The sequence below is a fragment of the Neophocaena asiaeorientalis genome, unplaced genomic scaffold (genome assembly GCF_003031525.2).
Source record: "Neophocaena asiaeorientalis asiaeorientalis breed wild unplaced genomic scaffold, Neophocaena_asiaeorientalis_V1.1 scaffold82, whole genome shotgun sequence".
NCBI lineage: Eukaryota > Metazoa > Chordata > Mammalia > Artiodactyla > Phocoenidae > Neophocaena > Neophocaena asiaeorientalis.
The window spans coordinates 8210080-8225647 of record NW_020173068.1 but is presented as its reverse complement, the minus strand read 5'-3'; the positions used below and the strand labels follow the sequence as shown (position 1 = coordinate 8225647).

Here is a 15568-nt window from a genome sequence, read left to right as displayed (position 1 = left end):
ACTGTGCCACCAGGGAAGTCCGGGCCATTGTCTTTTGACAGGGAAAGTCAATGGCATTAAAATCTAGAAAAAATAAGATTCAGTACTCCATGCTAAAAAGCCCATGACTATGACTTATTAAACATCTAGAAAATGACATTTCTGAATTTAAGTGCAAGCAAAAATGACCAAGAGAGGCACCAGTGTTCTTTGATACTCAGAGTCAGCACTGAGAGGGCCTTTAAAGATCATCAAGATTACTGACTTTTAATTATTGCACCAAAACCCTGATTCTTCTAGTCATGGAAAGAGCGCATCAGATGTGGACTCTAGACCTAGGTGGGCCCCTACCTAGCTGAGTGGCACTAAGCAAAGCATTTCTTCTTTCTAGACCTCAGTTTCCCCATCTGTCAAGAGAAAAGGCTGGGCAGGATGACATTTTAGGCCCCTGATAGGACTGACACTCTGTGACCCAAAAGCTCCCTGTAAATGTAGTACTTTACATATTCCCCAGGGTAAGCACTCCCCTATCCTCTGCTTCATAGGGCTCTTACTATAATCCTAAGAGGTCACCAAGTTATCAGTCTAATGAGGTTCAGCGATGAGCTGAGGGTCACTCAGCAAGTCAATGGGAGGCTGCACTTGGCCCGATTCCAGGGACATGAGGGTCTCAGGCTTTTATCTTACTCTACACTGTTTATTTAGTCAGAAAAGCTCACTGAGATTTCCAGTGCTTAAAAACATTGTTTTGCTACTTTAAAAAGACAATAAGGAACTATACATAGTATTGGCTTTCTAAACCATACACTGTATTTTTTTTTTGGTGGGGGGTGGTACGCGGGCCTCCCACTGCTGTGGCCTCTCCTGTTGCGGAGCACAGGCTCTGGACGCGCAGGCTCAGCGGCCATGGCTCATGGGCCCAGCCGCTCCGCGGCATGTGGGATCTTCCCAGACCAGGGCACGAACCGGTGTCCCCTGCATCGGCAGGCGGACTCTCAACCACTGCGCCACCCCCTTTTTTTTTCGTTGGCCATGCCGCACAGCTTGTGAGATCTTAGTTCCTGAACCACGGATTGAACCCAGGCCCCCAGCAGTGAGAGCGTGGAGTCCTAATTACTGGCCTGCCAGGGAATTCCCGCTAATGGCCCTTTCTTAGTCCTCCTCCTCTTTTCTGCTTCAGCATTTGGCAGTTTCCCTCCCCTTCCATGTAACTTGGTCTTCTTCCTTGGCTTCTTTGACGTTGTATTTCTGCTTTTCCTCTTGCATCTCTGAGCTTTTTTTTAGGTTGTGCCAGGCCTTAGTTGCGGCACGCGGGCTCCTTAGTTGTGGCATGCAAACTCTTAGTTGTGGCAGGCACGTGAGATCTAGTTCCCTGACCAGGGATCGAGCCCAGGACCCCTGCATTGGGAGCACGTAGTCTTATCCACTAGGCCATCAGGGAAGTCCCTCTGAGTTTTCTTTTTCTTTGTTTCTTTTCCGTCACTGAGCTGTCTTTCAGAAGAACCCAGGGCCTGCAGCTCCTCCTTGTCTCTGGTTTGGTGAGCGCCTACAGATTTTCCTCACTAATTCTGACTCCTACCTGTGTATCTCTTGGAAGGCCAAATTTCAGCTCTGGTTCAAAAGTGGTTTTTTCACCAATTTCTCTGGTATTGTGTCTCAGTTCCCCCATTCCCGTTAACAGTGCCATCATTTTTTTATCCCTAGAAACCGTGGCAAAATCTGGCTCTTCTCTGATCTCAGGCTATTTTTTACCAACCATATACCCCAGATCTCCCTTTTTCTTTCTTTTTTTTTTGAATTTTATTTATTTTTTATACAGCAGGTTCTTATTAGAATAAGAATCTCCCAATCTCCAAATTCATCACACCACCACCACCACCCCTACCGCTTTCCCCCCTTGGTGTCCATACGTTTGTTCTCTATATCTGTGTCTCTATTTCTGTGCTGCAAACCGGTTCATCTGTACCATTTTTCTAGGTTCCACATATATATGTTAATATGCGATATTTGTTTTTCTCTTTCTGACTTAGTTCACTCTGTATGACAGTTTCTAGATCTATCCATGTCTCTACAAATGACCCAGTTTCATTCCTTTTTATGACTGAGTAATATTCCATTGTATATATGTACCACATCTTCTTTATCCATTCGCCTGTCGATGGGCATTTAGGGTGCTTCCATGACCTGGCTGTTGTAAATACTGCTGCAGTGAATATTGGGGTGCATGTGTCTTTTTGAATTATGGTTTTCTCTGGGTATATGCCCAGGAGTGGGATTGCTGGGTCATATGGTAGTTCTATTTTTAGTTTTAAGGAACCTCCATACTGTTCTCCATAGTGGCTGTATCAATTTACATTCCCACCAACAGTGCAAGAGGGTTCCCTCTTCTCCACACCCTCTGCAGCATTTATTGTTTGTAGATTTTTTGATGATGGCCATTCTGACTGCTGTGAGGTGCTACCTCACTGTAGTTTTGATTTGCATTTCTCTAATAATTAGTGATGTTGAGCAGCTTTTCATGTGCTTCTTGGCCATCTGTATGTCTTCTTTGGAGAAATGTCTATTTAGATCTTCTGCCCATTTTTGGATTGGGTTGTTTTTTTTTTAATATTGAGCTGCATGAGCTGTTTATATATTTTGGAGATTCATCCTTTGTCCGTTGATTTGTTTGCCAATATTTTCTCCCATTCTGAGGGTTGTCTTTTCGTCTTGTTTGTAGTTTCCTTTGCTTTGCAAAACCTTTTAAGTTTCATTAGGTCCCATTTGTTTATTTTTGTTTTTATTTCCATAACTCTAGGAAGCAGATCAAAAAAGAGCTTGCTGTGATTTATGTCAAAGAGTGTTCATCCTATGTTTTCCTCTAAGAGTTTTATAGTGTCCAGTCTTACATTTAGTTCTTTAATCCATTTTGAGTTTATTTTTGTGTATGGTGTTAGGGAGTGATCTAATTTCATTCTTTTACATGTAGCTGTCCAGTTTTCCCAGCACCACTTATTGAAGAGACTGTCTTTTCTCCATTGTATATCCTTGCCTCCTTTGTCATAGATTAGTTGACCATAGGTACATGGGTTTATCTCTGGGCTTTCTATCCTGTTCCATTGATCTATATTTCTGTTTTTGTGCCAGTACCATATTGTCTCGATTACTGTAGCTTTGTAGTATAGTCTGAAGTCAGGGAGTCTGATTCCTCCAGCTCCATTTTTTCCCCTCAAGACTGCGTTGGCTACTTGCAGTCTTTTGTCTCTCCATACAAATTTTAAGACTTTTTGTTCTAGTTCTGTAAAAAACGCCACTGGTAATTTGATAGGGATTACACTGAATCTGTAGATTGCTTTGGGTAGTATAGTCATTTTCACAATATTGATTCTTCCAATCCTAGAACATGGTATATCTCTCCATCTGTTTGTGTCATCTTTGATTTCTTTCATCAGTGTCTTATAGTTTTTTGAGTTCAAGTCTTTTACCTCCTTAGGTGTTTATTCCTAGGTATTTTATTCTTTTTGTTGCAATGGTGAATGGGATAGTTTCCTTAATTTCTCTTTCTGATCTTTCATTGTTAGTGTATAGGGATGCAAGAGATTTCTGTGCATTAATTTTGTATCCTGCAACTTTACCAAATTCATTGATGAGCTCTTGTAGTTTTCTGGTGGCATCTTTAGGATTCTCTATGCATAATATCATGTCATCTGCAAACAGTGACAGTTTTACTTCTTCTTTTCCAATTTGTATTCCTTTTATTTCTTTTTCTTCTCTGATTGCTGTGGCTAGGACTTCCAAAACTATGTTGAATAATAGTGGTGAGAGTGGACATCCTTGTCTTGTTCCTGATCTTAGAGGAAATGCTTTCAGTTTTTCACCATTGAGAATGATGTTTGCTGTGGGTTTGTCGTATATGGCCTTTATTATATTGAGGTAGTTTCCCTCTATGCCCACTTTCTGGAGAGTTTTTATCATAAGTGGGTGTTGAATGTTGTCAAAAGCTTTTTCTGCATCTATTGAGATGATCATATGGTTTTTATTCTTCAATTTGTTAATATGATTGATCACATTGATTGATTTACGTATATTGAAAAATCCTTGCATCCCTGGAATAATTTGTGTTAGGGACGTTTTCGACTATAATCTCTTCAAATATTTTCTTGGGTCCTTTCTCTCTTTCTTCTCCTCTGGGGCCCCTGTAATGCAAATGTTGTTGCATTTAATGTTGTCCCAGAGGTCTCATAGTCTGTCTTCATTTCTTTTCATTCTTTTTTCTTTATTCTGTTCTGCAGCAGTGAATTCCACCATTCTGTCTTCCAGGTTGCTTATCCGTTCTTTTGCCTCAGTTATGCTGCTATTGATTCCTTCTAGTGTATTTTTCATTTCAGTTATTGTATTGTTCATCTCTGTTTGTTTGTTCTTTAACTCTTCTAGGTCTTTGTTCTTTAATTCTTCTAGGTCTTTGTTAAACATTTCTTGCATCTTCTCGATCTTTGCCTCCATTGTTTTTCCGAGGTCCTGGATCATCTTCACTATCATTATTCTGAATTCTTTTTCTGGAAAGTTGCCTGTCTCCACTTCATTTGGTTGTTTTTCTGGGGTTTTATCTTATCCCTTCATCTGGTACAAAGGGCTCTGCCTTTTCATCTTGTCTATCTTTCTGTGAATGTGGTTTTCCTTCCACTGGGTGCAGAATTTTAGTTCTTCTTGCTTCTGCTCTCTGCCCTCTGGTGAATGAGGCTATCTCCCTTTTTCTTTATCTCTGTGATTCCAATAGCATGGTCAGACTCTTGTCATCTTTCAGCTCGATTTCTGCAGCAATCTTCTCTCTTTCTCCAATGTATTCCCCCTCTAGTTGGTCTGGCCTGTTGAATATTTTTAAAACCCCATCTAATTTATTGCAATCATTTTTGGTTGAAGGCAGGATGAAATTAGATTAACAGAGTCTATCTCTACCCCGCCCTCATCATCTCTATTAGGGATTGTTGCTAATAATCAAGCCTTTCATTTCTTCACCTTCACCTCAGATGATACCCACTTCTCCTCAGCTGATGAGGTCATATATTGGACTGTCATTGCTCAAAACTGATTATATCTGAGATCCTAAACAAGATCCCCAGGTGATTGATTGTACATTAAAGTTTGAGGCTCATAATACTGAAAACAAGCAAGAAATAGCCCTCTTTTCAGAAACTGGGTACCAAGTAATAGCTGGGATTTTGCTTCACTTTTCCCTACTCATTTCTTGTTCTCCTTGTCCTCAGCTAACTACTGAGATAATGAGAGTTCTTGTCCTGGTGTGGTGACTCAAACCTTCAGTCTGAGGCATCTGAGTCATGGGTGGTGTAGGATTGCTCTGAGTTTCTGTCACCTTTATTTCAAGGAGGTGCCTGTGTGGGGAGAGTGGAGGAAACCTGCCCAGGGTCCTACAACCAGTAGATGGGGGTCTGGCATAGACATTATGGTATAGTGGGAAAAGCAAAGGTTTTTAAATCCTTGCCTTGTTACTTACCTAGATGTGGATATTGGAAAAGTCACTTAACTTCTCTAAGCCTAAGTTTTTTGCTTATAAAGTAAGAAATGAATATATCTACTTGGGAGGAGTGTTAAACATAACTTCTGGGAGGAGGAGAATTAAACATAAGGTCTTTAGATTATAATTTCTGGCACAGAGTATACTTTTCCTCTTTCCCTTTCTAGCCTTTTGATACAGGGTTTGCTTCCTCAGTTTGAGGATGGCTGTTTTTTACTTGTCACTCTCCCCTCTATCTCATAAAACTGGAAAAGAGTTCTTATCTACTTCAGTTTATGAAATCCCTACTAGCCTCTTAAAAATATTAATAGCTCTTAGTTCCAGGATGGGAACTGGCAGCCATATCATTTGTGCAGATGAGGGCACTGCAGGCCTTAGATCCCCAGGAGGGAACCAGTCTGTGGAGCTGAGGGATCTGGAGATGGAGTTTTCCACCATGTGATCTTAGTTTTCTTATAGGTGTTATAAAACAGCTCATTGGCAAGGGTTCAAGGGCAGTGAGAACTGAGCAAAAATTGAGTCTCCTCTGAGTCTCCGGAAGAACATGTTGGGTCCCCTGTGATGTGGAAGGTGAACATCTACTGTCTTGTTGCCAGTTCCTAAGTCACAGTGTCCTGCCTTGACTGCATTGGGCCTGGATGACAGGGACAGCCTTCTCACTTAATTTGTGCCCTTGTTTAAGTGTTTGTCCTGGCACAAACTGCGTATTTCTTCATCTTTAAATAATGCATGGGAACACTAGGTGAATGCGTCACTTTGGAGGCGCCGCAGGCTTCCCTCTGTCCCTGAGGCTCCTTGACAGGCCTCCCCCCGTGGAGTCACATTTGAAAAATTAACATCTTGCAGTGCCCTGCTTTCAAATGAGTGAATTAAAGTAAGGAATAAAGAGGTGGGTTGGAAAAACAGTTTCAGGAAATCACCATTTTACATGAGGGGAAAATGGAAATAGACTAAAATGTTAACAGTGGTGGTTTTTAGAAGGAAGGGCTGTGAGTAAAACATCTTTTCATTATTCCATGGTTTCTGCATTTTCTAAAGTGAGCACACATTACTTTTAAATAGGAAGGAGAAGTTTGAAATTGCCATTTTAAATTACTGATAAGTAGTGAAATCCAAATGAAAAGTAGCCACAATTTATAGTGTGATTAATAAACACAGTGAGTAGATCCCAGTTAGGCCAATATTTTGGGAGTTAACTGGGTTGAAGTGGGGACTATAAAAGAGAAATTTTAGATGCTGGCTGAAATTGGTGATAAAAAGTTCAAGCCATCTCATCCCGTTTTGAAGTGTGACTGATATGAAAATAAAATAATAAAAATTCAGTTTCTGGGCATTCAGTAGCTCAATCAAGTTTATAGAATACCTGGGATCTGAGAAAAGAACCACGTCCTATAGGGAGGTTTAATATCGGGCTTGTGCTGTCTAACTGGCACAAATGTTTGGGGTCCTCATGTTGGCATGTAGGGTCCATAGTTTGAGCAGTGGTCCCTGTTGGCACCCTCTGGGTTCTTCAGAGTAATGGTAGAAGAGGTTTTGTTAGCCAGCCTTAATGTGGTCATAGTTGAGAGCAGGATTTATTTTGGTGTATTGGTCATTAATAGTTAAGAGTTTGCCTGGAACACATACCCTCTCCATAGCTAACCAAGTCAAAGCCATACATCCTACCTCTGGAGGGAAGAACAGAAAAGTGGATTAATATAATAAAGTAGTATCTTGTGAAGGATTCCCACCAATCAGAAGTAATTGCTCCTCCTTTGAACTCCTCTGGCTCTTCTTCTTACTTCTCATTTTGTAGTTAGCTTTATAGATAGCTGTCATCTCTACTCTTTAGTAAGCTCCTGGAAGGCAGGGACCTTCTTTATATCGTCCATAATGCTTTGCACAGTGAGTACTCAATAAATGGTTGTTGAACGTCTGAATTCCCAACTCATGAATTTAGCATTTTTCCTGCAGGGCCGAGGCAGAGGAGATGAAGCCGAGAGCTTTGGAGTCTGGGTGGGCATCACTTGCATGCAGTATCCAGTATCTGCAGCCTCTGCCCGTGGCGTCCTGTACAGTAGGATGGAGGCTCTGCCTCTCTATTCCAACTTTCCCTAACTTCTCCCTCTTTGTGTTAGTTATCTATTGCTATGTAATAAATCACTCCAAAACAAAGTTATGTATTATGTCTCATGGTTCTGGGTCAGGAATTGGGGAGCAGGCTTGGCAGGGCAGCTCAGGATCTCTCAGGAGGTTGCAGTCAGATGTCTCCAGGGCTGCAGTCATCTGCAGTCTTGGCTGGGGCTGGAGGATCCACTTGCGAGGTGGCTCACTCACATGGCTGGTAGGTTGGTTCTGACAAGTTGGTTCTCTTCCCCAGAGGGCTACTTGAATGTCCTCACTATATGGTGACTGGCTTCCCCCAGAGCTAATGAATCAAGACTACAGTGTCTTAAAACAGAAGTCACGATGCCTTTTATATTGTCGCTTCAGAAGTCACATACTGTTGCTTCTGCCATATTCTGGTACTTACACAGGCCATCCCTGATGTTTTTGGATGGGAGATTACACATGAGTGCAGGTATCAGGAGTCAAGGACCCTTGGGCTCATTGGAGGCCATGGTGGAGGCTGGCTACCATACCCTCCATCTACTGCTTTGATTCCCCAGGTGAAGGCTGGTGAGCTTAGCCTTGGTTTCTCTGTTTATCCTAGGCTACAGCATTAACCTGCAATTGTTGTCCTCCCTTAATCCACCCTCCAGACTGTTGCTTTCTGAAGTGTAACTGTGAGCAGTGTTGTTCCCTCACTTATGCAAAGTAACTAAAATGGATTCTCCACGAGGGCAAAGACTATTGTATTAAGTATCTTTGCTGCATAAAAATATTCCTGCAACCTTAGTGGTTTAAAACAACACACATTTATCATCTCAGTTTCAGGGGGTTGGGATTCCAGCTGGGTTGACTGGGTCCTCTGCAAGGCTGCAGTCAAGGTTCCGGTCAGGGCTGGCTTCTCATCTGAGGCTCGACTGGGGAAGGATCCACTTCCAGGCCCATATGGTTGTTGGCAGCCGTCAGTTCCTTGCAAGTGGTTGGACTGAGCATCCCGGTTTCTTGCTCTTTTGGCTGGAGGCTGTTTCTTACCACATGGCCCTCTCACAACATGCCAACTTGCTTCTTCAAAACCAGCAGGGGAAAGTGTGTCTCTCCACAAGACAGATGTTAAATATTTTTGTAATGTAATCATACACAGATACTCATGTACATGCCATCACTTTTGCCATATTCTAATGGCTAAAAGCAAGCCATGGGTCCCACCCACACTCAGTTGGTGGGGTGGGGAATTATGCATGGGTGTGAATGCTAGGAGGTACAGAGATCACGGAGGCCACTTTAGAGTCTGTTTGCCCTAAGCATCTAGTCTAATGTGTCTTCAGCACCCTGAGCCATGCATGACACATACTAAGCTCTGACATTTGAATGAATGGATGTAGTGTGACTGTTATGTTTCCAGCTCCTAGTTTAAGCCTTTTGCTTCACTTCTCTTCTGTTTCAGAGTTACTGATTTATTCTTGAGAATCCTCTGCCCTCATCTGTCCTCATGGATGAACTTCAGGATGTTCAACTCACAGAGATCAAACCACTTCTCAATGATAAGGTAAAGACTGCTGTTGTCACTAGAATATATGTAATTCTTTTCTTCTGTGATTAGTTCATTTTCTATATTATCTAAGTAGTAACTAACTCAGAACACCTTTAACTTGACTTTCTATGGAGAGAATACTTTAAAAAATCTATCGCTTAACCTTCTTCTTGATGTCTTGCCTCCCTTTCTTCCTACTTTTGTTTCCACTGGCCAAATTCAGTCAAGTTATCCTTGGAATTTTCTTGTTTTGCAGATAGAGATGTTAAGCAGAGAGTGTGAGAGTGGGTTTGACTTGGAATCCAAGTGTCTTGACTTTCAATTTCTGTAAGGAAAACTTAACATCCATGGCTGGTGATGTACACAGGCTGCAGTGCTCTCTTTAAAATTTGTCAAGTCTGTGGTGTGACCTTTCTGTCTACGTTGAGGTTTTCATCAGGGATGCCTGGATGTTGGTAATACACCTCATTTTTATGTTCGTGTCAGAGAACTACACAATAAGCGTCATAGTTAACAGCCACCAGGATTCAGCAAGTGAAGAGTGCTGTGATGGTGGGAGTTACCAAAAAGCTAAGAAAGGCTTATCCGCTCTCCTCTCCCTCTCCATTCAGTAAATGCGCCTGAAATTCTGTCTTTTCAGCCCTATTCTTTTGGTTTATTGTCATGGTCCCCTATTAAAATACTGTTCTAGCTTGGTGTGGATGAGTCCATGGCATCCTTTCCTGAGGGAAGTATTGTTGGAGAGTAAGGGTAAAGATGGGTGAGGTCAGGATGGGGGCAGGGGCTATACCAGAAGATGTTGTTGCCTGTTATCTCTTTTGCCCAAAGCAAGGCCCTTCACCTACAACTTCTGGGGCCGTTGATTTACTGCGTGTTCGTTAATTTGCTGTTGAAACCTGTCAACCCCATTTTCGTCCCTGTGACCTCATCTCCATCCCCACTCCCACTCCTTCCTTTATCTTTCACCAGATTTCTTGCTCTCTCCCTTGGCAAGCTGCACACTTTTTTAAAACCCCCATTTGGTTTCTTCTGCTGCTTCCCTTCATGTTTTCAGAAAACTCTCTCCTTTAAGCACTGTCTTTTGGTGCATGTGAAGAGCTGTCCCCAAAATGCTTTGCTGCAAAGAGGAGGAAGGAAATAAAATCTGCATCTGTAAAGCTTATGTATAGCCACAGAAATGAATAGTTACAGGGCAAGTGGGGGTAGGCAGTTTAGCTTCAGGAAGGTAGTAACCTATCCTAAACCTGGCTGATAGTCAGAATCAGCTGGGGAATTGCTTAAAAATACAGATTCCTGGGCCCCACTCTAGAACAACTAAATTGGAATCTGAGGGGAGGGGGACAGGACACACACACTTCTCTATAATCAGTGGTCCTCAACCTTGGCCGCTTATTGGAATTACTTGGGGAGATTTAAAAATGACCGATGCCTCAGTCCTACCTCCAGAGGTTCTAATTGAACTGGTCTGGGGTGAACTTTTTTAACAGCTTCCAAAATTGAGAACCATGCCTAAAGTGATTGTGATTAGACAGTGTTGGAAACCCATGACCTGATGGATCTCAGACATTTGAGGACTAGGACACAGGATAAGAGGAGGATTCTTCCTTGACCCCAGAAGTCCACAGGATGCCTGAGGCACCTACATGAAGAGTTGCAGGAGGGACTTCTCTGGCGGTCCAGTGGTTAAGACTCTGCACTTCCACTGCAGGGGGTGCGGGTTCGATCCCTAGTCGGGGAACTAAGATCCTGCGTGCCGCGTAGCGTGGCCAAAAAAAAAAAGAGTTGCAGGAGTTAATTGACTGGATACCTCGTAGAGAAGGCAGCTGGAAAAGAAAAGATTTGGTGACCATAACCACGGAAAAGCATTGAATTAACATCTGGGTCCTCATCTCTGAGGCCATAGTGATTCCTCAGCTATGTCTGATGTGTGCCCAAGTTCTCTGAACAGAATTGTGTCCCCTCCCCTAAAATTCATATGTTGAAGCCCTAGCTCCCTGTGTGACTTTATTGGAGATAAGGCCTTTAAGGAGGTGACTAAGGTTAAATGAGGTCATATGGTAGAGCCCTAATCCAGTAGAATTGGTGGCCTTATAAGAAGAGTGGGGGAGAGGAAAAGAGAGAGATCCACCCTCCACTCCCACTCCTGGACAGGTGAGGACACATCTGCAAGCCAAGAAGGGAGCTCTCACCAAAAACTGAACCCTGCTGGAACCTTGATCTTGGACTTCCAGCCTCCAGAACTGTGAGAAGATAAATTTCTGTTGTTTAAGCCACTCAGGCAGCCTGAGCAGTCTAAGATACCAAGCGCTGTCTCACTTCCACAAATCTGTTAGCTCTTCTTTGATAAGCCTGTGCCCACTTCCCACGCTCTATCTCCCTCCCTCCTCTTCCTGGGAAGTGCTTCTAGCCCATCACTATTCATGAGCACTCCCTTGCCCTAGCCAAGCTTTACTGAAGTAGATTGGCAAGAGGGCCCTCTTTAGATGGTATCATTCCCAAAGAATTCTACCGCATCACACCCCACACTCCCCCACTATATCAGTGCTTCTACCTTTGCCCAATAAGTGGGTGCTTTTGCATTATTTTGAAAGGTATAATGGTGATAATGCTTCTCATCCGTTATTTCATCTGATCCTCCCAAAGGCCTGGCGATGTAGGACACACACATCAATTTATTCGCATATTGCTGATGAGGAAACTAGGGCTAAGAAAGCTGAAGTAGCTTTACTCAGATTGTGTACCTAAGAACCCCTGCTGTATGGCAGGATTCTCAATCTTGGCACTGTAAGAGTTTTGGGCTAGATAATTATGTACTGTGGGAGACTGTCCTGTGCATTGTAGGGTGTTTAACAGCATCCTTGGCCTCTACCCACTAGATGCCAGTAGTACCCTGGAGTCATGACAACCAAAAATGTCTCCAAATATTGTCAGATGTCTCCTGGCGGGGGGTGGGGGCAGAATCTCCCCATTTGAGAACCACTGCTATTAGGGTATAAGCCTCCAGGTTTGAATAGGAGATGTCTTGAAATTTTGGGGGGAAGTTTTATTTTGCCTAATAGCCTATCCTGCTGTTATTTATTAAGCACTTTTTATGTGCCAGGTGCTTTACATACCTTCTCTCTTTTAATCATCAGAATATCCCTTTGAAGTAGATAGTATTCCTCACTTAGCAGATGAAAATCTGACTGAAAGATGGGCTTGCCCCGTCAGTAAGTGGCCAAGCCAGGACTGAAACCCAAATCTTTCCTACTCCACAACCTGAGGCCTTTCCACTGTGTTCACACTAGACATTTTGGCATCACCTCTGAGGCTTGCCCTCTCTCTTTAAGGAGAAGCCTAGAGGCACGTATTATTTCACTTCATCTTTCTGTGCGTTCTCCTCATAGACACTCTTAGCCAGAGACATCGCTGTGCCCTTCCAGGCTTCAGGGAGGGAAAGGAAGTCTAGACCCAACCTGTAATGCAGAAATTTGTCCTGAGCTGACTATAAGGAAGCATTCTCAAAATAGCTTTAAGCAAGGCTTCTGTTAACTTTTCTCTTGTTTGTTGGTACTTTTCCCATTTACTTTTAGTATGCCTGTGATTTTGTCGACGGCTCAGAATGGTGAAGAAGTGGGTCATCTTGCCATGCTTGTCTTGGCTCCAGTGATGAAAAGAGGCACCTGCCAGCACTTCTGTTTGTTATTTTGGAGGCAGATATCGCACAGGAATGTGAAATGATCTTTAAAAAAATAACATCTAACCATTTTCAGAGCACTTTCACAAATACGATCTAATTTGAATCTCCTGACCTCTTGTGAAGTAGGTAGTTAAAGGTATTTTTAGCTGCATTTTACAGATGAGGCTCAGAGAGGTTATATGACTTGTCTAACGTTGGTGTCTAGTGAGGTGGTGAAGCCGGGGCTAGACCCCACAGCTGTTGACTTCAGCCTGGATCAGGGGGTCTAGGGCTCTTCCCACCATATGCTGCCTCTTGTAGCTGGTTGTTCCAACCTCTTCACCCAACAGACCTTGTACAAGCAGGAGAGCTGGCTGGTTTGTGCTTCATTTTCCCTGCCCTCCTCTACCTAATGTTAGTTCAGATACTGCCGAGCCTGTGAAAGCTGAAGACCAGGCTTGAGAAAATAAATAGTAGAACACAGTTGGCTTCAGCAAAATTGAGGACCTATCAAGAAGGGGAATAAATACTTAGTGGGGGGAACAGAAACAAGTTATTTGCTTTGGTTGTTACAGTAGAAAGTGAGGTAAACCCTAAGGGAGGATATTATAAGAGGAAGCAGGGAGAACCCAGGGATGAGCATTTTTGTAACCTGCAGGACAACAGAGACAGGCCAAAGGATTTATGCCAACGTCTCTTTTAAAAAAACAACACAGGGCCTCCCTGGTAGCGCAGTGATTAAGAATCTGCCTGCCAGTGCAGGGGACACGAGTTCGAGCCCTGGTCTGGGAAGATCCCGCATGCTGTGGAGCAGCTAAGCCTGTGTGCCACAACTGCTGAGCCTGTGCTCTAGAGCCCGCAAGCCACAACTACTGAGCCCACATGCCGCAACTACTGAAGCCCGCGCGCCTAAAGCCTGTGCTCCAGAAAAAGAGAAGCCAGTGCAATGAGAAGCCCTTGCACTGCAACGAAGAGTAGCCCCAGCTCGCCACAACTAGAGAAAGCTGCGCACAGCAACGAAGAACTAAGACAGCCAAAAATAAATAAGTTAAATAAATAAATTAAAAACAAAAGCAAAAACCCCCCACAGATTTACTGACATTTTCATTAAAGAGTATTTGTGAAGTGCAGCATTGCTTGCACAATTCCCCATCTTTCTCCTTTCTACAATAATCCAAAAAAGATTATTGTCCTTTTTTAGTAGAAATGCCATATTTTATTCTCTTTGACTGTTTTCAATCAGCTTGTTTCTAAAACTTTTACTGTTGTAACAACTCCTCCTCACTTTAGTTCCGAGCTCATCAATTGCAGGTAACGCTTCCTCTTTGGTATTCATTTCTTGCTCAGATTATCTCTATTTTGAGATGCTCATAATCTCTTCCAAAATGATATTCATTGCATTTACTAAGTGCCAGAAGTGGGAACAGAGTGGTGAATCAGACACAGCCCCCCACATCAAGTTCACAGAACAGGTAGATTTGCCCCAAATCTCTTCCTGTTGGTAGTTGGTTCTAAGGTCTTATGTATCTTGTCTTTCCATTATATTGTTGCTTTCTGTCTTTTGACAACTCTGTGCATTGATTAGATCTCACGTTGGGAAATTACATTTCTCTGCTCTCTAGCAGTTCCTTGTTTTTCAAACTTTCCTCCTTACCTTCCCCGCCTTATTTCATACTTCTCTTCATACACTGATGTATTCTCAGTTGCTTTTTGCTTATTCTCCAGCCTTGAACTGAAAGAATTACTTGTTTTTAATTCACTTTCTTGAGCTGCTTCATTTACCTTCTGCATTTGGCACTGAGCCTCCACCAGGAAACATTCCCCTTAGTTGGCTTCTACCTTGACTGCAACTTGCAGTAATGACTTTTTTCCTTGAGTTATTCTTTTTTTCCCCCTTCCTCCACATTATTCTATTTAAAAATTTTTTTTCTTGAATCCCCTTCTGCTACTTAAGTCTGCTTAGTGCAAGAATCTCTCTGAACATGGAATTAATGGTATATTCAAAATGGACAGAAAATAAAAACAAAGCACACAGAGCCTGAAACTTTTGGAAGTTTTGTTGGAGTGGAACCTTGTACCACAAATATAAGAGACAAATAAGTCCCCAGGGAGGTCTTTCTCTTTCCAGAATCTACCTAGTGAGTAGTATTGAATTTTTCTTTTTTTGGCCATGCTGCGTTGCATGCAGGATCTTAGTTCCCCGAGCCCCCCTGCAGTGTAAGTGCAGAGTCTTAACCACTGGACTGCCAGGGAAGTCCCCAGTAGTATTGAATTTTTAATGAGTTCAGAGAATTTGGCTTCAGTTGACCACGCTCAACTGAGGACCAGCTAATGAACATCATTCAGAAACTCTGGATCCACCAGAGGGCAGACAGCAGAAGCAAGAGGAACTACAATCCTGCAGCCTGTGGAACAAAAACCACATTCACAGAAAGGTAGACAAGATGAAAAGGCAGAGGGCTATGTACCAGATGAAGGAACAAGATAAAACCCCAGAAAAGCAACTAAATGAATGAAGTAAAGAAGAACAAACAAAACCCAAAGTTAGCAGAAGGAAAGAAATCATAAAGATCAGAGCAGGAATAAAGGAAATAGAAACAAAACAATAGCAAAGAACAATAAAGCTAAAAGCTGGTTTTTTGAGAAGGTAAACAAAATTGATAAACCATTAGCCAGACTCATCAAGAAGAAGAGGGTGAGGACTCAAATCAATAAAATTAGAAATGAAAAAGGAGAAGTTACAACAGACACTGCAGAAATACAAAGCATCCTAAGAGACTACTCCAAGCAACTCTATGCC

At 42.6% G+C, this 15568-nt stretch overlaps 1 protein-coding gene across 3 annotated transcripts in view; it reads left to right on the top strand.

Annotated features, from left to right (window-relative positions):
- NDRG3 (NDRG family member 3) overlaps positions 1 to 15568 on the top strand; it is a 77494-nt gene that overhangs the window by 9060 nt on the left and 52866 nt on the right. For 2 of the 3 annotated variants that reach the window (XM_024743162.1, XM_024743165.1), the window contains exon 2: positions 9024 to 9125. In XM_024743162.1, the coding sequence (XP_024598930.1) occupies positions 9069 to 9125 (57 nt within the window). In that variant the 5' untranslated portion in view covers positions 9024 to 9068. Of the gene's footprint in view, positions 1 to 7463; positions 7487 to 9023; positions 9126 to 15568 lie in introns of those variants that run through there. The other variant, XM_024743163.1, reaches the window with a different exon arrangement.